Source organism: Oncorhynchus nerka, linkage group LG12 (assembly GCF_034236695.1).
Source record: "Oncorhynchus nerka isolate Pitt River linkage group LG12, Oner_Uvic_2.0, whole genome shotgun sequence".
Lineage (NCBI taxonomy): Eukaryota > Metazoa > Chordata > Actinopteri > Salmoniformes > Salmonidae > Oncorhynchus > Oncorhynchus nerka.
In genome coordinates, this window is record NC_088407.1 from 22,099,718 (window position 1) to 22,122,870 (window position 23,153).

The 23,153-nt window shown below is 42.1% G+C and overlaps 1 protein-coding gene across 1 annotated transcript; it reads right to left on the reverse strand.

Annotated features, from left to right (window-relative positions):
• Positions 1–8,352: 8,352 nt before the first annotated feature.
• Positions 8,353–21,938, reverse strand: LOC115137957 (shootin-1-like). Its single transcript, XM_029674297.2, has 17 exons — positions 21,800–21,938; positions 18,329–18,378; positions 18,071–18,131; positions 15,979–16,073; positions 15,576–15,735; positions 15,261–15,358; positions 15,091–15,172; positions 14,893–14,987; positions 12,825–12,971; positions 11,650–11,803; positions 11,183–11,348; positions 10,227–10,285; positions 9,952–10,049; positions 9,805–9,834; positions 9,655–9,708; positions 9,270–9,450; positions 8,353–8,977 (listed from the first exon to the last, which is right to left on the reverse strand). The coding sequence occupies exons 1-17, from the start codon at positions 21,831–21,833 to the stop codon at positions 8,826–8,828; spliced, it is 1,716 nt and encodes a 571-aa protein (XP_029530157.2). The 5' UTR covers positions 21,834–21,938; the 3' UTR covers positions 8,353–8,825.
• Between the last annotated feature and the right edge of the window lie 1,215 nt (positions 21,939–23,153).

Consider the following 23,153-nt stretch of genomic DNA (forward strand, 5'->3'; position numbering starts at 1 on the left):
ACGCTTCATCTCTTCTCCGGCCTGGCCACAATACTTCGTCCACATTACAAGACACGTTTTCTCTTGCCAAACATCGAGGGAAGTATCTCCTAGCATGGCGTATCAAACCTTGGACAGAGGCAACCTCTATGTCCCCACATGCGTCCTCCATTGCCTGGAGAAGCAGCATGCAGGAATAGGGTTGGCGATCATACACTTTCCAGTGCCAGGCTGAGAAGAATTCCTCTATGGGATTTAGAAAATGTGAATATGGGGGTAGGTACAAAACTACAAATTGTGAATGGGTGGCAAACCAGTTTTGGACCAGAACAGCCCTGTGAAAACTAACATTGTCCCATAAAAACACAAATCTAGCAGGCTCCTGATCTGGATCAGGGACAAGCATTGTGTAAATTGCATCCAGAAAAGTCAGCATATGGCCGGTGTTGTACGGACCCAGTGTGGCATTGTGATGGAGGACCCCGTTTTGAGTGATGGCAGCACACATAGTTATATTACCCCCACGCTGTCCAGGGACATTGGTAATTGCCCTCTGTCCTATTACATTTCTTCCGCGGCGCCTGGTTTTGGTGAGGTTGAAGCCAACCTCATCCACATAAATAAATTCATGGCGAATTACATGGGCATCCAGCTCCAATACTCTCTGTAACAGACAAAAGGATATACAGATGAGTAAATTTGGTATGTCTGAAATACTGGAAGTAGCGTTGCATACATACCTCTACAAAGTCATGTCGCATATTCTTGACTGTCAGAGTTTCTCTCAAATGGCACCTTGTAAAGTTGTTTCATCATCACTCGGTGCCGTTGGAGGATGCGTTGTATGGTCGACAGGCTTACAGCATTGATGTTTTTAAATATGGTGTCATTATTCAAGATATGCTCTCTTATCTCTCAAATCCTAATTGCATTGTTGGCCAAAACCATATTTATAATTGCAGTCTCTTGTACATCTGTAAACAAGCGTCCTCGTCCTCCATGATGTCTTTGCCTTTCCACTCTGTACAGAATTCAAACACAGTATGTGTTCAGCATAGGAACTGTAAACAATGTACAAAAAAAAAGGTAGTACAGCATGATAACCAACCTCATTCATTCATTCAATGCAGTGCAGTAAATGGATGGCTTAGAGTTACAAATGTTTATGCAATACTATGCAGTCATACGTATTTTACAGTACATTACTGTAATGCTAAAATAGTCATTAGATAGTTGCATACCTGTTCTCATTTCTGAACGTTCAAATTATGGACGCCACTGTAAATCGACTCAAGTTGGGCTGGACTCTCAGTCCAGCCTCTCTCATGGTCAAACCGTGGTTGATCAATTGATCAACAAGTGTTGCCCTAATCTCATCAGAGATGGCTCTCCTTCCTTCTCTTCTTTGCCTTTGCCCTCGTCCTCGTCCTCCTCTTCTTCCTCTCCCTCCTACTCCTCTTGCTCTCTGTCCATTGTTGGCATCCATTGTTCAAAACAGGTAATCTGACCTTTGACCTATTTATAGGCCTATACTACAGTAAAGCAGTGATTGGTTAGTGATCAGTTAATCTATTAGTGTTTGCACATGTGAGGAGTGTGTGTGTGACCTGGTGAATAAGTGTAGCATTTTGATTGGTTGTGTTTGGAAAAGGAAAGCAAGTCACTTCCTGTTAGATTTTTGTGTTTTAGGTAGAGAATTGTGTGTAGTGTTTTGAAAAAGTGTTTTATGCAATTGACAACTGAGTCAAAGGCTGAGAAATAGCTTATGGTTTTGGATATGGTTTTGGATATTTGGTGTGTAGTTTTGCACTTTGAGTGAGAGGTTTCAAAAATCGTGTGACATGAAAAGATTTTGTGTGTAAGCAGTTGGAAAAAACTGTAAAAGAAACAGTACAAATAATTTGGTGATGGTATGTGTAGTTTTCATTCACTGGTACAGTGCCTCCAGAAAGTATTAACACCCTTTGACTTTTTCCACATATTGTTGTCTTATAGGGTGACTTATAATGTATTCAATTGCAATTTTGTTTCACTGATCTACACATAATACCCCATAATGTTAAAGTATCTTTTTTTCCAGAATTGTTTTGGGGAAAATAATGAAAAATGTCAAGTATTCAACACCTTCGTTAAGGTAAGCCTAAATACTATAAGAACAGGAGTACACATTTCCTTAAGTCACATAAGTGCAATAATAGTGGTTAACATGATTTTTGAATGACTATCTCATCTCTGTACCCCACACATACAAATATCTGTAAGGTGTCTCAGATGAGAAGTACATTTCAAGCACAGATTCAACCACAAAGACCAGGGTGGTTTTCGAATACCTCGCAAAGAAGGGCATCTATTGGTAGCAGACATTGAAAATCCCTTTAGGCATAGTGAAGTTATCAATTCCCCTTATATGGTATATCAATGCAGCCAGTCACTACTAAGATACAGGTGTCCTTTCTAACTCAGTTGCCAGAGAGGAAGGAAGCCTGTACAGAATAAAACAATATGCATTCTGTTTGCAATCAGGGTGGTGGCTGCATCATGTTATGAGTATGTCTGTCATTGGCAAGGACTAGGGGGTTATTTAGGATAAAAATAAATGGAATAAAGCTAAGCACAGTCAAAATCCTAGAGGAAAACATGGTTTAGTCTGCTTTCCAACAGATACTGGGAGTCAAATGCACCTTAAAACACAAAGCCAAATATACACTGAGTTGCTTACCAAGACGACATTGAATGTTTCTGAGTGGCCTAGTTACAGTTTGGACATAAATCAGCTTGTACATCTATGGCAAGACTTGGAAATGGCTGTCTAGCAATGATCAACAACAATCTTGACAGAGCTTGAATAATTTTTTACTGGATTGACATGGGACCACCGAAAAAGGTGGCAGCACTTTATAGAGCACCTAATACCTGCATGAACAGTACCAGTCAAAAGTTTGGACACACCTACCCATTCCAGGGTTTCTCATTATTTTTACTATTTTCTACATTGTAGAATATTAGTGAAGACATCAAAACTACGAAATATGGAATCATGTAGTAACCAAAAAAGTGTTAAACAAATCCAAATGTATTTTATATTTGAGATTCTTCAAAGTGAAGAAGAGAATATACGTTTTTCTCCCACTGTCATAAGACACACTCTAGAATAGATTTATATTTGATCTAATTTCATTGTTAATAATGTGATTGATAGCAAGATTAGAGCCATCACCCCCACAGATCATGCTATAGTAGTTACATATTGATATTAACTGTGAGGAAGGGTAGATTCAGATTCAAAACCATGCTATTCAAGATGAGATTTTTAGCCAATCACTTGCAGATGATCTTAGATACTATTTTTGAAATTAACATAGGCTCAACTGAAAGGATTTCCACAGTATGGGGAACCTCTAAAGCATACAGTGTATTCAGAAAGTATTCAGACCCCTTGACTTTTCCCCACATTTTGTAATGTTACAGCCTTATTTTAAAATGGATTAAATAAACCATTTTCCTCATCAATCTACACACAATACTCCATAATGACAATGTGAAAACAGGTTTTAGATATGTTTGCCAATTTAGAAAAAATAAAAACAGAAATATTACATTTACATAAGTATTCAGACCCTTTGCTATGAGACTCAAAATTGAGCTCATGTGCATCCTGTTTCCATAGATTATCCTTGAGATATTTCTACAACTTGATTGGAGTCCACCTCTGGTAAATTCAATTGATTGGACATTATTTGGAAAGGCACACACACAAGGTCCCACAGTTGACAGTGCATGTCAGAGCAAAAACCAAGCCATGAGGTCGAAGGAATTGTCTGTAGAGCGCCGAGACAGGATTGTGTCGATGCAAAGATCTGGGGAAGGCTACCAAAAAAAAGGTCCCCAAGAACACAGTGGCATCCATCATTCCTAAAAGGAAGAAGTTTGGAACCACCAAGACTCTTCCTAGAGCTGTCCGCCCAGCCAAACTAAGCAATCAGGGGAGAAGGGGCTTGGTCAGGATGGTACCTCTGACAGAGTTTCAGAGTTCCTCCGTGGAGATGGGAGAACCTTCCAGAAGAACAACTATCACTGCAGCACTCCACCAAACAGGCCTTTTTGGTAAAGTGGCCAGATGGAAGCCACTAGTAAAAGGCACATGACAGCCGACTTGGAGTTTACCAAAAAGCACCTAAAGGACTCTCAGACCATGAGAAACAAGATTCTCTGGCCTGATGAAACCAAGATTGAACTATTTGGCCTGAATGCCAAGCGTCACGTCTGGAGGAAACCTGGCACCATCCCTACGGTGAAGCAGGGTGGTGGCAGCGTCAAGCTGTGGGGATGTTTTTCAGCGGCAAGGTGTGGGAGATCAAGGGAAAATGAGTGGAGCAAAGAACAGAGAGATCCTTGATGAAAACCTGCTCCAGAGCACTTAGGACCTAAGACTGGGGCGAAGGTTCACCTTCCAACAGGACAACGACCCTAAGCACACAGCCAAGACACGTCTCTGAATGTCCTTGAGTGGCCCAGCCAGAGCCCGGACTTGAACCTGATCAAACTACTCTGGAGAGACCTGAAAATAGCTGTGCAGCGATGCTCCCCATCCAACCTGATAGAGCTGGAGGATCTCCAGAGAAGAATGGGATAAACTCCCCAAATACAGGTGTGCCAAGCTTGTAGTGTCATACCCAAGAAGACTCGAGGCTGTAATCGCTGCCAAAGGTGCTTCAAAAAAGTAATGATTTAAAGGTTTGAATACTTATGTAAATGTGATAATTCAGGGTTTTATAAATTATACATTTGAAAAAAATTATAACCTGTTTTTGCTTTGTCATTATGAGTTGTTGTGTGTCGATTGATAAGGGAAAAAAAACATTCAAGCCAGAATAAGGCTATAACGTAGTAAAATGTGGAAAAAGTGAAAGGGTCTGAATACTTTCCGAATGCACTGTATATTAGAGGGGAAATAATAGCACATACGTCTAAAAAGAAGAGAGAAGGGACTGAAGCAGTAAAAAGATTAGAAACTGAGATATATGTCTTGGAAAGGGATTTGGCAAGACATTTCACAGACAGCACATTTCAAACTACCTACAAGCTGAAATTTCAGTTGCACGAAATGTATAACAAAAAGGCAGAATTTGCACTGTTTAGGCTTAGAAACAGTTTTTATAAGGGAGGTGAGAAGGCAGGCAGGCTACATTCAAGACAACAAAAAATGCAGAACACACAACTTAATCCCGATTAACGATTAAGAAGGGTGATAAGATCAGGAAGATGGAGATGGCCGCCGTCTTATGGTCTCCTAACCAATTGTGCTATTATGTGTTGTTTTTCGCGATATTTGTAAATGATTTTGTACATAATGTTTCTGCAACCGTATCCTACGGCAGAAAAGAGCTTCTGGATATCAGGACAGCGATCACTCACATCGGATTAGACAAAGATTTCTTCAACAACTACAACAGCAAGCAGGACTCACACGATATTCTACAAACAACCCACAGGGCAGATATCCCAATTATTCGCAAGAGGAAGCGACGTAGAGGACGAAGAGCCGGATGCCTCGTCCGGACCCGCAGAAGACAACTAGGAAAGCTTCCGTTACCGTCAATATTCCTCGCCAACGTGCAGTCATTGGTCAATAAACTAGACGAGGTAAGATCACGACTATCCTACCAACAGGACATAAAAAACTGTAATATCCTATGTTTCACGGAATTGTGGCTGAATGACGACATGGATATTCAGCTAGCTGGATACACGCTGCACCGGCAGAATAGAACAGCACACTCCGGTAAGACAAGAGGGGGCGGTCTGTGCATATTTGTAAACAACAGCTGGTGCACGAAATCTAAGGAAGTCTCTAGATTTTGCTGGCCTGAAGTTGAGTATATTGTGATAAACTGCAGGCCACACTACTTGCCTAGAGAGTTCTCAGCGATACTTTTCATGGCTGTTTATTTACCACCACAGACAGATGCTGGCACTAAGACCGCACTCAGTCAGCTGTATAAGGAAATAAGCAAACAGGAAACCACTCACCCAGACACGGTGCTCCTAGTGGCCGGAGACTTTAATGCAGGGAAACTTAAATCAGTTCTACCAAATCTCTATCAACATGTTAAATGTGCAACCAGAGGGAAAAAAATTATAGATCACCTGTACTCCACACACAGAGACGCGTACAAAGCTCTCCCTCGCCCTCCATTTGGTAAATCCGACCACAACTCTATCCTCCTGATTCCTGCTTACAAGCAAAAATTAAAGCAGGAAGCACCAGTGACTCGGTTTATAAAAAATGGTCAGATGAAGCAGATGCTAAACTACAGGACTGATTTGTTATCACAGACTGGAATATGTTCCGAGATTCTTCCAATGACATTGAGGAATACACTACATCATTCACTGGCTTTATCAATAAGTGCATTGAGGACGTCGTCCCCACAGTGACTGTACGTACATACCCCAACCAGAAGCCATGGATTACAGGCAACATTCACACTGAGCTAAAGGGTAGAGCTGCCGCTTTCAAGATGTGGGACTCTAACCCGGAAGCTTACAAGAAATCCTTCTATTCTCACATCAACACCATTATCCCAGAAACCCTAGATCCACTCCAATTTGCATACCCCCAAACAGATCCACAGATGATGCAATCTCTATTGCACTCCACACTGCCCTTTCCCACCTGGACAAAAGGAACACCTATGTGAGATTGCTGTTCATTGACTACAGCTCAGCGTTCAACACCATAGTACCCCCAAAGCTCATCACCAAGCTAAGGATCCTGGGACTAAACACCTCCCTCTGCAACTGGATCCTGGACTTCCTGACAGGCCGCCCCCAGGTAGTGAGGGTAGGTAGCAACACATCTGCCACGATGATCCTCAAAGACCCCAGCCAACCCCAGTCATAGACTGTTCTCTCTACCGCATGGCAAGCGGTACCGGAGTGCCAAGTCTAGGACAAAAAGCCCTCTCAACAGTTTGTACCCCCAAGCCATAAGACTCCTGAACAGTTAACCAATGGTTTCCCAGACTATTTGCATTGTGTGCCCCCCACCCCCACCCACCCCTCCTTTATGCTGCTGCTACTCTCTGTTTATCTTATATGCTTCGTCTCTTTAACTATAGATTCATGTACATACTACCTAAATTGGCCCCACCAACCAGTGCTCCCGCACATTGGCTGACCGGGCTGTCTGCATTGTGTACCTCAATAAGCCTGACTAACAGGTGTCTGTATATATACTTGCTACTCTTTTTTCAAATGTCTTTCTACTGTTGTTTTATTTCTTTACTTACCTACACACACACACACACACCACACACACACACACACACACACATACCTTTTTTTGGCACCATTGGTGAGAGCCTGTAAGTAAGCATTTCACTGTAAGGTTTCCACCTGTTGTATTCGGCGCACGTGACAAATAAACTTTGATTTGATTAGATGGTGACTTCATCCAAAGATGTGTGTTTCAACATTTTTATGAAGACTTATATACATCCTCCTGTTCAGCGAGTCCCATAGATATGGATACTTTTTTTGTCTGCTATAGAATTACGTAGATTACCAGATAGCCAGGTAGAGGATCTAGACTGTACTATAACAGAGAGACGACAGAGCCTGGGAACCTGAGCTAACAGCCTCAATGTGGATTGTAAGATTCAAGACCCTTGAGATACGCTTAGAGAGAACACTTCCTAATATCATAGTGACCAAGCAGGATTTATTAAGAACAGGACCTCAACTACTAATATGAGGCTCTAAAACTTAATGTGGTTAAACCGCTCTAATATGGTTCCTATCGCTGCGGTCTCCTTAGATTCTGAGAAGGCATTTGATAGGGTTCTTAAGAGAAAATCCCACTCTCGCCTATGAAAATGTGCTTTTGGACGTGAATAGGGGTTCTTTATTCCAATCCTAAAGCAACAGTACTTATGAATGGAATTATGTCTCCTTTTTTAGTCTTTCTCGAGGCACAAGGCAGGGCTGCTCGCTTTCCCCTCGCCTAGTTGCCATAGTTTTAGAGCCTCTTGTGACAGTGATAAGAACAGTTCCAGAAATTAGGGTTGTCCATGGAGGAGAAAAAATGATTATTTAATTGTATTGCATCATATTCTCATTTGTCAGGCTACAAAATTAATTGGAATGAGTCAGAAGCAATGCCAATTAATGCCATATGTTAATCTTGAACTGTAACCCCATTATTGGAAGGTATTCCTAATGTTTTGTACACTCGGTGTATGTAGTCCACTGTGTTAATCCTTGGATTCTTTGAACCCATAAAAGCAAAGCCACGCATACTGAAAACGAGTATGTAATAAACATAACACATTTTTAATTTAAAGTAAAGTAATGTGAATAAATGAGATTAGATCCTTATAAGTGATAGTAATGAGACATCACTACCATCATTTGATTTATTCTGTTTTGTTACAGCATTCAACCAACATAATTAATTTCTTGTAAACATATTTTAATGCTAAGCCCAAATTGAAGATGTGATCATTTTTTTAGAAACCGAACTGACCTCAAAAAGCCCTAATCGCTCAGCACTAACCATACAAATCTATATATTAAAATATACAGTGCATCAATATGATTGTGTTACAACAGTGTTCCCAAAACCTCTCCTTCAGTACCCCTAGCTAGTCCACACATTTGATGTATTCCAAAACTAGCCAGCTGATTTAACTAATGAGGGGTTTGTTGATTAAAGGTAAGATGACATTTACGTCAGCTGTGCTTGGAATACATCAAATCAGTTGACTGGCTGGGGGTACTCCAGGAGAGGTTTGGAAAACACTGTGGAACAGTATCCTAACACTAATCATCCCTTTCCCCAAGGCTCAGATCTCCTCCTGGCAGATGATCAGTTCTGATGATCTGATACGAGAGTTCCTCTTCTCTCTGTTCTGCTGGAGTCTCCTGAGCACGGGGGTGCTGCCACGCTCTCCTGCGCAGAGAAGGGCACCTGCTGCTGGGCCATCCGGCTGGGGACCTGAGGGGCACGACATATGGTACATTAAAAGTATGCTCAAATATTACTGTAGGTAAGTGAAAGATATCACTATGTGGGTTAATGATGTGTCCTCCTGGCCCCTCATTTGTTATCATCTCTTTCAATCTTCCTCTTCTTGTTCACACCATTAAAGACCAGACCATCTTTCAATGTAATACCATCAATTTAGTCCACGTGAGCAAAACAACCAGAGAGGACCCCTGCAAAACTTTTTAAAAGAAACTGACTGACTGTCCCCTATTCCCCAATACAAAGGATGGAGATGCTGCACCTTGGATTTTGGTGGTGGGAGGGGCTCCGGAGGGGGTTGGCGAGGGTCCGGGGGTGTCCTGTCCATCCCCCATGGCCCGCCTCCTCCTCAGTAGCACCAGATGTAGCTCCGCCTCCCCTACGTTTCGGCTTATCCTCTTCCGTGACCCCGCCCTCCTGTGGCCTGGGCGTTTCATGGTGTCCTGGGATAGGATAGGTCAACCAATCAGGATAGGTGAGGAGGGTAAACCAATCATGTCAATGAAAATAATAGAAAGTACAGTAAACCAAGCAGGGTTTGACTTCTCAAAGCCTCCATAGTACAATATTAATCTCATCGACCTATAGACTCACTAGTAAAACAGCAAATGCGTCATTTTAGACATTTCGTATTGATCCCATCTTACCAGCATTCCTTTTAGATCCAGCACGGCTGACTTTCTCTTCTCACTCCTATGGTCCTGTGATTTGATAAATTAATACAAGATTAGCATTTTAATACTAAATAAATAATCTTTATAACACTATTATAATAGGAAAGGCGTGAAAATTCTCACCCTCCAGGCACTGTCATCTTCTGATCCAGGCTGAGATAGGAGAGAAGCAGTCAGATGTTGGACCACTGTAATTGTCTCTCACAAGTAGATAGATAGCATGACTGACTGATTGATAAATCAATTGATACATGCACCAGCTCGCCTTACCTGTGGTCTCAGTGTGGGTCTCAAGACGATGCCTTTCTTTATCCTCTCCATCATCTCATCCACCGCTCGGGTCTTCATGTCCACAGAAGGATCTGGCTCTGGTGGAGAGAGGAGACAAGTGAACTAATTTAAATCTGTTTAAGCTGGATTGTTGATTGAAGTGACACGGCAGCATTGGACATAAAGACCCTGGTCTCGATTGGGATTCCCTGGATAAATAAAGGTTAAATAAATCAGTAAGTCATGTGTATTCATACCAGGGTAAGAACACTCACTATTCTTATCAGTGTTGTTGACGGACTCCTTCCTCTTGTTGCGCAGGATGACAAGTTGACTAGACCGGAAGAACAGGAAGTTGAACAGAAGGAGTTTTCACTAACATTTACCAGATTCTGCCTTACCTCTGGGTACCATCATCACTTATATTTAACAAAGGTCAAAAAGCTCACATTTTCAATGCAAAGTTGCCAATAAGTTTACATTGTTTGGAATAGGATACCTCTATCTCTAACTGCTAATATAGTGATTATGGATACCGCTACCTGCTAATATAGTGATTATGGATACCGCTACCTGCTAATATAGTGATTATGGATACCGCTACCTGCTAATATAGTGATTATGGATACCGCTACCTGCTAATATAGTGATTATGGATACCTCTACCTGCTAATATAGTGATTATGGATACCTCTACCTGCTAATATAGTGATTATGGATACCTCTACCTGCTAATATAGTGATTATGGATACCTCTACCTGCTAATATAGTGATTATGGATACCTCTACCTGCTAATATAGTGATTATGGATACCTCTACCTGCTAATATAGTGATTATGGATACCTCTACCTGCTAATATAGTGATTATGGATACCTCTACCTGCTAATATAGTGATTATGGATACCTCTACCTGCTAATATAGTGATTATGGATACCTCTACCTGCTAATATAGTGATTATGGATACCTCTACCTGCTAATATAGTGATTATGGATACCTCTACCTGCTAATATAGTGATTATGGATACCTCTACCTGCTAATATAGTGATTATGGATACCTCTACCTGCTAATATAGTGATTATGGATACCTCTACCTGCTAATATAGTGATTATGGATACCTCTACCTGCTAATATAGTGATTATGGATACCTCTACCTGCTAATATAGTGATTATGTAGTCATGTATTTATATTTGAAGAGAGAACAATATAGTATAGAACCTACTCAACAACAGTGCTGGAGGGAGTTGGGGGCAGGGGAGGGGGAGGGGGAGGAGGAGGAGGGGGGGGAGGAGGAGGAGGAGGAGGAGGAGCAGCAGTGGTTGAGTTGTCCTCCACTGGTTGGTCAGCTTTGGAAACCTGGTCTTTCAGCCTATCCTGGAGATGTTTCACTAAAAGGAAGACAAAGTACCACCAACAACAACAGTGTGTCATATTTTATTATTTTAAAAACAGCATTTGTTTGAAGAGTGAAAATGGGGCAAAAAAAACAATTAAATAGTAATTGATTATTTATACTGATTTTACATCAGGGTACTACTACTATTTTAGCACAAAATATATATGTAAGGCTGAGTTTACACAGGCAGTCCAATTCTCTGAATTCTTCCACCAATTGGTCTTTTGACCAATCAGTTCAGAATTGGGCTGTCTGTGTAAACGCAGCCATTAAATCACAGACGTGGTAGCTACCTTCTCCCTGGAGGTGGGCGGCAGTGATCTGCGTCTCCCTTAGATGGGTCTCCATGGCCCTCCTCTCCTTCTCACTGCTCTCCAGCTGGCCTCTGACAATCTGCAGCTCAGACAGAACACTGCTCTCCTCCAGAGCACACTGGGTCTGCTTCACCTGTGATCGTCATATACACAGATATGGATAGATAGACAGGAGAGACATAATATACGCTCGAAATTAGACTTCCACATTTAAATCGAACTTCTAGACGGGTGGGTTGTTTAGCAACAAAACCGGTGCATGCGCAGCTGTGGAGCAAACCAAGTGGGGTTAGCTGAGTGTACAAAACATTAAGAACACCTGCTCTTTCCATGACAAAGACTGACCAGGTGAAAGCTAGGATCCCTTATTGATGTCACTTGTTAAATCCACGTCAATCAGGGGAGGAGACTGTTTGAAGGATTTTTAAGCCTTCAGACATGGATTGTGGATGCGGGCCATTCAGGTGGGCAAGACAAAAGATTGAAGTGCCTTTTGAATGGGGTATGGTAATAGGTACGAGGCGCACCAGTTTGTATCAAGAACTCCAACACTGCTGGATTTCTCACACTCAACAGTGGGTATCAAGACTGATCCACCACCCAAAGGACATCCACCCAACTTGACACAACCGTGGGAAGCATTAGAGTCAACATGGGCCAGCATCCCTATGAAATGCTTTTGATGACTTGAGTCCATGCCCTGACGAATTGAGGCTGTTCTGAAGGCAAACTCAATGCAACTCAAAATTAGGAAGGTGTTCTTAATGTTTTATACCATCGGTGTATATTCTCTCTACAAATATTTATTGAAAACATAAATACATTGGCATGATGAGCACTTGTGTCTCAAATACATTGTTACAGTTATTGGTTAGCTAGCTAGCGAATTCTAGCCATATTAGCATAGACGTGACAAAGTCAAAACAGCTCAAAACAAAATTGTATCAATAACAAGATACAACGAGCTGAAACGATTCCCCACATGGCAGCTTCTTATCATTGTTGCTAATTATTTGACCGCCCAGAATCACAACACACTGACTTGTGCCCCATAGATGCGCACGCTCATTATTTTCAGAGCGTTGTCAACTAACCCGTCGATTCTCTTACTCACTCTCTCTGTTTCTCACAAACACACACCTCCCCCTCCCTACCTGGTTTCGGTAGTAGAGCTGTATGTCCTGTAAGGTACTGTTGATGTGGGCCACCTGTTCCAGAGCCTGTTGGAGCTGCATACTTGTCTCTGAACTCTGCTGCAGCACCATGCTCTGTCTCTGGGTTTGCTTCTGCTTCACCAACACCTGCCAGTCAGTCAATCAATAATATCGGAACATAATTAGAAGAGTAAAAATAAATGTTTTTTTCATACCCATGGTACACGGTCTGATACCACCATTTTAGCCAATCAGTATTCATGGCTCAAACCAACTGGTTTATAATTGATATTATACAACAGCTATGCTAAGCTCCCCTTAAAAAAGCTATTCATCCATTGCTGATAAATGGAGCAAACCTATTTGATAACTTCAGTGACTATCGTAAATGCATTGAATGTGTGGAGGCTCATGCATGAGACTCTCTATAAACCTATAATATATAGCTGGGAATGGTCATATATAGTGAAACTAGCTTTAACCAAAGGGTCACAGTCAGGAAGAGAGTTTAGGAATTGAAAAGTCAGTGAGTCACTTTCACTTCTGGCTTCCATAAGTTCAAACACAGCGAGGGTGTAGTGAAAGCAGCTATCTGTGTGTTAGGCGACACATCATTACATTTGGTCCAAATTACCCTGATGTAAGCACTCTAAAGTCCCCATAGCGCAAGGCATTTTCACACAGTTAGGGCATCAATTAGGAAACGCTAATGTTTGACAAGCCAAGGGCTGCTGGTGTCCACACAACACATACACACACACACACACAGGACCAGCATCAAACAGAGGAGCCTTTGCAGAGCATTGAGAGTAAAGGAGGCTGAGTTGTGTGGTTGTGTCAGAACAGTAGGGGTCCTTTTCACAGGTAAGGACCCATGCGAGGCGTCCCATTATGTGCCCATCTGGTAAATAGCGAACAGTGCGCACAAAGGCGACAATTGACCGTATTCAATGTAAAGTGTCAAGCTAAAGACGGGGATGTGTTATAGTCCCCATTCTCAAACTGCCGCCGTGATGGGTGCTAATTATGAAGCAGAGGGGGCTCTGAGAGGGGAGGCTACTTTTGTTGTCCTCTGAGACGCTAATTTTCTACCGCCACCTTTGTTACAACATGACCAGCTGGGAAAAAGGGAGCTGTGTTTGAGTGTGTGCATTTCTCCTTTACAAAGTGATCATCAGCAAGCCCATCCCTCCCTTCTCACACCTCTTTGTATTTCACTGCCTGATTTGTCCTCTTGGTATGAATGCAGAATGAATGGGGATCCCCTCTCTCCCCAACCCTCTCCTGTCCCACAATATGGCCCCTGTCTGAATGAGGAAGTGAAGAAGTACCACCTCCCCCTCCTGTCCATTACTCCTCCATTCACTAGAACTGCCCCAGGGCCCTGGTCGAAGCCACTGCTGTCTCCTTGTGTTAAGACCTAGAGAGAGGGGTGAATACCCTTCCCTGCCACCTAGAAATTGTGTATTGTATTTATTAGGGGTCCCCATTAGCTGTTACCAAGGCAGCAGTTACTCTTCCTGGGGTCCAAACACATTAAGGCACCTACATTACACACACAAAACGTACAAAATGTAACATTATTGCGCCACTACATATCTATATACAATACAACATGTATAATACCATCATACAACAATATTACAATGTACCTGTGTGTAGAGTACGTGTGCGTCTCTTCACAGTCCGCGTTGTTCTTTAAGGTGTAGTTGTATCTGGGTTTTTTTTATCTCGATTTGACTGCTTGACTGAGTTACTTGATGTGGAAGAGAGTTCCATGTAGTCATGGCTCTATATAGTACTATGCGTCCCCTAGCCTGTGTTCTGGACTTGGGGACTGTGAAGAAGTCTTGGAGTATGAGCTGTGTGCTAGTTGTTTGGACAGACAGCTCAGTGCTTACAAATTGTCAATACCACAAAGACATGTCGTGACGCAGTCAAGCTCTCCTCTACTTTGAGCAGCACACACACTTTCAGAAACAGAAACACACCCAGAAACACACCCATACTGTATGTACACACCTACGAACGCATGCACATGCACACAAACACACGCAGCGTTGCTTACCTGGTGGGCGAAGACTTCTGCGTGCTGTCTGAGGCCCTGCTCCAGCTCCAGTTTCTGACTGATCTCTGTGAACTCCTCTGTCACAAGCTGGGACACTATGGACATGCACACACACATAAAACATTGAACAGGACTTTGGTATGAGGTGAATAGAGTGTATATCATGAGGAACACTGATGTGTCAGAGTGGGGTCTCGCCTCTCTTCATCTTATTCATGGTCTTGTTCTGTTTGGAGACTTTCTTCAGTATGGCCTCTCTCTCATCAATCTCTAGGGCCAGCTGAGTAGGACATGTAGAAGAGTAGGAGACCATAAATACTCATACGCAGTTCACACACGTCTAGAGTCTGTCCGTCAGTGCTAGATACCTGTTCTTTGAGCTGGTTCTGCTCTGCCCTCAGGGCCTCCACCTGCTCACACAGCCGCAGCTTCTCCCCCAGCAGCTGGTCCACCGAGGCCTGCAGTTCTGGCCAGGCCAGGACAGGGGGGGGACAAAAGGAGAGATGAAAGAGAGGGAAGGAGAGAGACAGGAAGATGAGTAGGTATCTTAACATTTTCCCGATCGGTCGAGTAAAAAACAAAAACAATCCTCTCAAATCTCAATTCTATAACTTTTATCTGTCACTCATGTTCATAAAGGATACCGTATGAGTTCCGTGTGGTTATAGTGTAAGTCTCTATACCTCTTATCTGGGCCTGTCCTTGCAGCACAGCATCCTCGCCGCTGTCCCCATCAGGGTCGGGATCGACCCCAAGGTCAGCCTCCAGGTTTTCAGGAAGCTCTGGGATGAATGGCAGCAGAGCCTGGCTCCTCCTCTTCAGAACCTTGTTGTCTTTGGTCACCTTTGTGTTCAAGGAGAAGAGATCTGTTTAGAGCATTGTTTCAGTGTTCCATAGGGAATGCAGGCTTTTGTTCCAGCCCAATAATGACTCAACTAATCATTGAGTTCTTGATTAGGTGATGTGTTTGTTACTACTGGGCTGGCACAAAACCTACACACCCAAGTGGAACACGGACTTGTTAAGTCAATGACGTCACCGAGACACTCAATGGAGTTGAACTACAGTACCCATAAAGCAACCCACCTTGACAGCCAGGGCCTCTGCACTCTCCCTGCAGGAGCGTTCAATCTGGAACTGCATCTCCAGAACTTCCATCTCCTTCAACAGCTGAGAGGACACTGAGGAGAGATGAGAGAGGGAAGAGAAAGACAGGGAAAGAGAAATAGATAGTGGGGTGAGACAGAGAATATCTACACACTAACCCATAATGACGAAGCAAAAACAGGTTTAGACATTCTTGCAAATGTATAAAAAAACGGAAATATCACATTGACATAAGTATTCAGAGCCTTTACTCAGTACTGTGTTGAAGCACCTTTGGCAGTGATTACAGCCTCGATTCTTCTTGGGTATGACACTACATGTTTGGTACACCTGTATTTGGAGAGTTTCTCCCATTCTTCTCTGCAGACCCTGTCAAGCTCTGTCAGGCTGTATGGGGAGTGTCGCTGCACAGCTATTTTCAGGTCTCTCCAGAGATGTTCGATCGGGTTCAAGTAGGGGCTCGGGCTGGGCCACTCAAGGACATTAAGAGACTTGTCCCGAAGCCACTCCCGCGTTGTCTTGGTTGTGTGCTTAGGGTTGTTGTCCTGCTGGAAGGGGAACCTTCAACCCAGTCTGAGTTCCTGAGCGCTCTAGAGCAGGTGTTCATCAAGGATTTCTTTGTACTTTGCTCCGTTCATCTTTCCCTCGATCCTGACTAGCATGATCCTGCCACCACGATACATCACCGTAGGGATGGTGGCAGGTTTCCTACAGATGTGACGCTTGGCATTCAGGCCAAATAGTTTCATCTTGTTTTCATCAGACCAGAGAATCTGGTTTCTCATGGTCTGAGAGTGCTTTAGGTGCCTTTTGGCAAACTCCAAGCGGGCTGTCATGTGCCTTTTACTGAGGACTGGCTTCCGTCTGGCCACTCTACCATAAAGGCCTGATTGGTGGAGTGCTGCAGAGATGGTATTCTTTCTGGAAGGTTGTCCCATATCCACAGAGGAACTCTGGAGCTCTGACCATTGGGATCTTGGTAACCTCCCTGACCAAGGCCCTCCTCCCCTGTTTGCTCAGTTTAGCCAGGCAGTCAGCTCTAGGAAGAGTCTTAGTGGTTCTAAACTTCTTCCACTTAAGAATGATGTAGGCCACTGTGCTTGGGGACATTCAATGTTGCAGACAGTTTTTCGTACACTTCCCCAGATTTACTGTCTCGGACCTCTACGGACAATTCCTCGACCTCGTGGCTTGATTTGTGCTCTGACATGCACTGTCAACTGTGGGAACTTATATAGACAGGTGTGTGCTCTTCCAATTATTGTCCAATCAATTGAATTTACCACAGGTGGACTCCAATCAAGTTGTAGAAACATCTCAAGGATGATCATTGGAACCAGATGCAATTGAGCTCAATTTCGAGTCTCATAGCAAAGGGCCTGAATACTTATGTAAAAAAAAAAATCATCTGTTTTTAATATCTAATACATTTGCTAAAATTCCTAATAATCTGTATTTGCTTTGTCGTTACGGGTTATTGTGTGTAGATTGATGAAGAAAAACATTTTTTTCCTCCCCAATTTCATGGTATCCAATTAGTTACTATCTTGTCTCATCGCTACAACTGCTGTAGCGGGCTCGGGAGAGACGAAGGTCGAAAGCCATGCGTCCTCCGAAGCACAACCCAACCAAGCCGCACTGCTTCTTAACACAGCGCGCATCCAACCCAGAAGCCAGCCGCACCAATGTGTCAGAGGAAACACCGTGCACCTGGCGACCTGGTTAGCGTGCACTGCACCCAGCCCACCACAGGAGTCGCTAGTGCGCGATGAGACAAGGATATCCCTACCGGCCAAACACTCCCTAACCCGGACCTCCCGGCCTGTGCGTCGCCCCATGGACCTCCCGGTCACGGCCAGCTGCGACAGAACCTGGGCGCAAACCCAGAGTCTCTGGTGGCACAGCTAGCACTGCGAAGCAGTGCCCTAGACCACTGCGCCACCCGGGAAGTCCGAAAAACATTAATTTAATCAATTTTAGAATAAGGCTGTAGCATAACAAAATGTGGAAAAATTAAAGGGTCTGAATACTTTCTGCATACACTATAAGGATATTGATTGGTGCAGCTCACCTTCCTCCATCTCAGATAGCTTCTGATTGGCTTCATCCCTCTGCTTCTCCAGAATCTCACACTACAGGACAGACCAAACAAATATACACATATACACACAGACTAGTCTCTGACATACTCTCTCATCATCTGTTTAGGCTACCGGTATATAAGAACTAAATATACAAGTCTTAAGCTATGTCCATGGATTTAACATGGGATGATTTGTCTCTATCCAACCGAGAAACCATAGAGTCTCCCAGATGTTACTAAATATACCTGAATGTCTCCTTCATCTTCAGAGGAGCAACTGCTTTCTCCACCAGAGGCTGTGAAAATATAACAAAATACTTTCATTTATCAAAATGTACAGTTATTGCAACTTATGGCTCTTCTTCCCGATATTAATCACAAATAAGTGGTTAATAAATGAGGAAGAAAGACATTACTGCAGCGTTCATGTCATGTCGGAAACTCAGGACCTCTGAGTTAAAATGAACATAAATTATTTGAATAGAGCTTCCTATTGGTTGATTCTGATACTTCCCAAGTGGGAAACTCGGGTATTATCTTTCTACAATGAGTAAGCAAGTCAAACATTTCTGAGTTTCCGACATGATGTGAACACTGCAACAAATCCTAACGAGTCAGGTTTTCCTAATCCTATAGAGCCCCACAGTGGAGGTGTCATAATACCCATAAAACCTAGCGGTCATACAGGGAAATGGTTACACTTATTTTTCCACCATTCATTTTAGAAACACTTCAAATAAGGGCTGTGTTTTATGTAGGCTTACCCTGACGTGACATTTTGATAACCATGTAAATCTCTCTCGGACAAGGTGACTTTTATCAAAATATTCAGCTCTATTTACTGTCAGATTCTAAAATGCTAATTAGCATCAAAGTAGACATCATGCAAGACTACAAATTCCTGCAAGCTCCTGCACGTAATCTCCAGCTGACACCTTTGCAAACAGTTTTTGTGTCAAGTGAAAACTTGCACAAGATATTTCTTTGAATTGTCATTTTTTAAAGAAATGTTGCAAATGTATTAATGAATACATTAAGCTAATATTAGATACTTAATCCAGATATTTTTACATTTCCCTCGATTTGGCAGTCTCGTCCAGATCATCATTGCATTTGTAGATCTTTATGTCATCCATATTAATATATTGATTACAGTCACCTTATCCTAGAGAGATTTACATGGTTATCAAAATGTCACACCATGTTACAGCCCTTATTTTAAGTGTTTCTAAAAATCCCCTATGGGAAAAATGAATGGTGGGAAAATTATTGGGACCATTCTTCTGTTTGTCCGCTAGGTTTTATGGGTAGTATTACTCATACTGTGGTAATCTATTCTGAGGTGAGAATACAGGAAGTGATTCGGAAAGTCTCACTTTCAATATGGATCTGAGCCGTGCTATTCCCTCAACACCACAGAATTATGAACAAGGGTTTGATTCTTTACATTCTCTACTCAAAGACAGCTTTATGGAGGGATGTGGAAAATAAATAAGGTACAAGTCACGTCCAATGTTTCATATCATAGTAAATCATTTCACAATTGAGGGATGTTGTAGCATTTTTTTGCAGAGAGACAGGTGTGGTTATTTCAACGTGATCAGAACCTAATTGAAATGACCAGAATCAAAATGATTCATTCAGTATGCCCTCTCTCTCATCTATCTCTAGGGCCAGCTGAGTGGGACATGTAGAAGAGTAGGAGACCATAAACACTCAAACTCAGTATACACACACAGACACATATGCACACACACACATACAGATAGGAGCACACACACAGTAAAAATGCATACAGTTGAAGTCAGAAGTTTATATACACCTTAGCCAAATACATTTAAACACAATTCCTGACATTTAATCCTAGGAAAAATTCCCTCTCTTAAGTCAGTTAGGATCACCACTTTATTTTAAGAATAGGAATAGTCAGAATAATAGTAGAGAGAATGATTTATTTTGCTTTTATTTCTTTCATCACATTCCCAGTGGGTCATAAGTTGACATACACTCAATTAGTATTTGGTAGGATTGCCTTTAAATTGTTTTACTTGGGTCAAACGTTTCAGGTACCCTTCCACAGGCTTCCCACAATAAGTTGGGTGAATTCTGGCCCATTCCTCCTGACAGAGCTGGTGTAACTGAGTCAGGTTTGTAGGCCTCCTTGCTCCACACGCTTTTTCAGTTCTGTCCACAAATTTTCTATAGGATTGAGGTCAGGGCTTTGTGATGGCCACTCCAATACCTTGACTTGTTGTTCTTAAGCCATTTTGCCACAACTTTGGAAGTATGCTTGGGGTCATTGTCCATTTGGAAGACCCCATTTGCAACCAAGCTTTAACTTCCTGACTCATGAGATGTTGCTTCAATTTTTCCACGTAATTTTCCTCCCTCGTTATGCCATCTATTTTGTGAAGTGCACTAGTCCCTCCTGCAGAAAAGCACCCACACAACATGATGCTACCACACCCCGTGCTTCACGGTTGGGATGTTGTTCTTCAGCTTGCAAGCCTCCCCCTTTATTCCTCCAAACATAACGATGGTCATTATGACCAAACAGTTCTATTTTTGTTTCATCAGACCAGAGGACATTTCTCCAAAAAGTACGATCTTTGTCCCCATGTACAGTTGCAAACCGTAGTCTAGATTTTTTATGGCGGTTTTGGAGCAGTGGCTTCTTCCTTGCTGAGCGGCTTTTCAGGTTATGTCGATATAGGACTTGTTTTACTGTGGATATAGATACTTTTTTACCCGTTTCCTCCATCATTTTCAATCCCTAGGAGACAGTACACGTCTCCTTCCTGAGTGGTATGACGGCTGCGTGGTCCCATGGTGTTTATACTTGCATACTATTGTTTGTACAGATGAATGTGGTACATTCGGGTGTTTGGAAATTGCTCCCATGGATAAACCAGAATTGTGGAGGTCACCAATTTTTTTTCTGAGGTCTTGGCTGATTTCTTTTGATTTTCCTATGATGTCAAGCAAAGAGCCACTGAGTTTGAAGGTAGGCCTAGAAATACATCCACAGGTACACCTCCGATTGACTCAAATGATGTCAATTAGCCTATCAGAACCTTCTAAAGCCATGACATAATTTTCTGGAATTTTCCAAGCTGTTTAAAGGCAGTCAACTTAGTGTATGTAAACTTCTACCCACTGGAATTGTAATACAGTGAATTATAAGTGAAATAATCTGTCTGTAAGCAATTGTTGGAAAAATACATTGTCATGCACAAAGTAGATGTCCTAACCAACTTGCCAAAACTATAGTTTGTTAACAAGAAATGTGTAGAGTGGTTGAAAAACTAGTTTTCATGACTCCACCCTAACTGTATGTAAACTTCCGACTTCAACTGTATATTTATTCAGGATTCATATAAACTTCTGGTTGCATCACTAATAACATATTACCAAATGAATTTACCACCAAGTACAGACAATGTCGACCTACTAAAACTGCCTACGCTGGAAAGACAAAAACTGAGGTAAAGAATCTGAGTCCTTGAGGCTTTCTCAACAATATTGAGATATTGTGGCCTGTTTGGTCCTTAAACAGCCTAGGCTACCATAGTCGACATGGGTTCAACTCCGACCCACTGCCCTTCTGACTCGCAGTCTCTCCTACCTTTCCTGTCTCCTGTTCACTGTACTATCTCAATAAAAAATACACAAAACCCTTAATATTATATATATTGAGTAATTCAAAGTTAGTCTCACCTGCAGCGTTGGTGTCTTCCCCTTGGGTCCACATCACAACCCAGCTTGGCTCTGGTTCTGGTTCTAGACTGTGGTTCTCTGACTACTAGACAAAGAGAGACTAGTCTCCCTTCTACAGTCTCTGTGTTCTGTTGTAACTCGTGATCTTTCCCTTCCTTTGACTGACACACAAGCCACAGTGTGTAGGAAAGGGAACTGAAAGTCTTGACATTAAGTGTTACAAGATGGGGAGTTACATTTACATTTACATTTAAGTCATTTAGCAGACGCTCTTATCCAGAGCGACTTACAAATTGGATACTCCAGAAGTGAATAAACTTTCATAGTGTGTATTTTAGTAAGACTAGGACAACTCCATGGATTCTGCTAAATAGTCAAATAATGGTACCCAAACTATCTGCACTGACTATATCTTGCACTGACCCCAAGTACACTCACCAGACTAAATATACAAACCATATACACACTCACTAGACTATACAGTATATTGATTGCAATTATTCCCGAATGAGTGTGAGTTCATGTGCAAAGGATTAGCATTTCAATTATTATAATTATCAACGGTGTAGTGTCTCTTATCTTTCCCGGCCTTCTCAGTCCACACCCACTTCCCTTATCATTTCCTTGTAACCATATATTGTTGTTTGTGCATTTCTGTGATTAGTTAGTTAGTAAATAAATAAATGATTTAGACAATTGATGTATGGATGATTCATAGCAAAGACTGGGTTCGTGCAGATAACCAACAACTTTCAACGTTTGGAATTTAGACTAACGTGAGGTAAAGAATGATTCATTAATTAGAAGACTAATTGGTCAGATATTAAGATATCTGAAAAGTTAAATGAGGAAAATTATAACTTTGTAATCTGGAGATTTTCCTTGGTGCCTGACTTCCTGGTTAACATTTACATGATTAGTTTAATCACGTAATAATAATTACAGATAATGGATTTTATATAATGAGTCTTTACTTTAATGATGCCAAAGACACGACACTAGACTATATTTACCAACCATATACACACTCACTAGACTATATATACAAACCCTATCCACACACATTCATATATACTGTTTACACACACACACACACATAACACACACACGCATACCGACAAAACACAAACACACATACATACACATTACACACACAAACACACATATACTGTACACACACATTTTTATACTCGTAATTTGCTGCTGCTACTCTGGTCTTTATTTCTACTCTTGTTATTATCTGTCCTGATGCCTTGTCACTTTACCCTGCATTCATATCTAGCTCAAATACCCCTGCACATTGATCTGGTACTGGTACTCCCTATATATATTCTTGTGTAAACTCTGCATTGTT

Bases quoted from the DNA above. Each gene is read 5' to 3' on its own strand.
- LOC115137957 (XM_029674297.2), bottom strand. From the start codon at position 21,833: ATGTGGACCCAAGGGGAAGACACCAACGCTGCAG. The intron at 14,988-15,090 runs GCGAGACCCCAC...GCATGTCCATAG, and splicing joins CATGAATAAGATGAAGAGAG to TGTCCCAGCTTGTGACAGAG. The intron at 10,050-10,226 runs GTGAGTGTTCTT...TCTCTCCACCAG, and splicing joins CAACAACACTGATAAGAATA to AGCCAGATCCTTCTGTGGAC.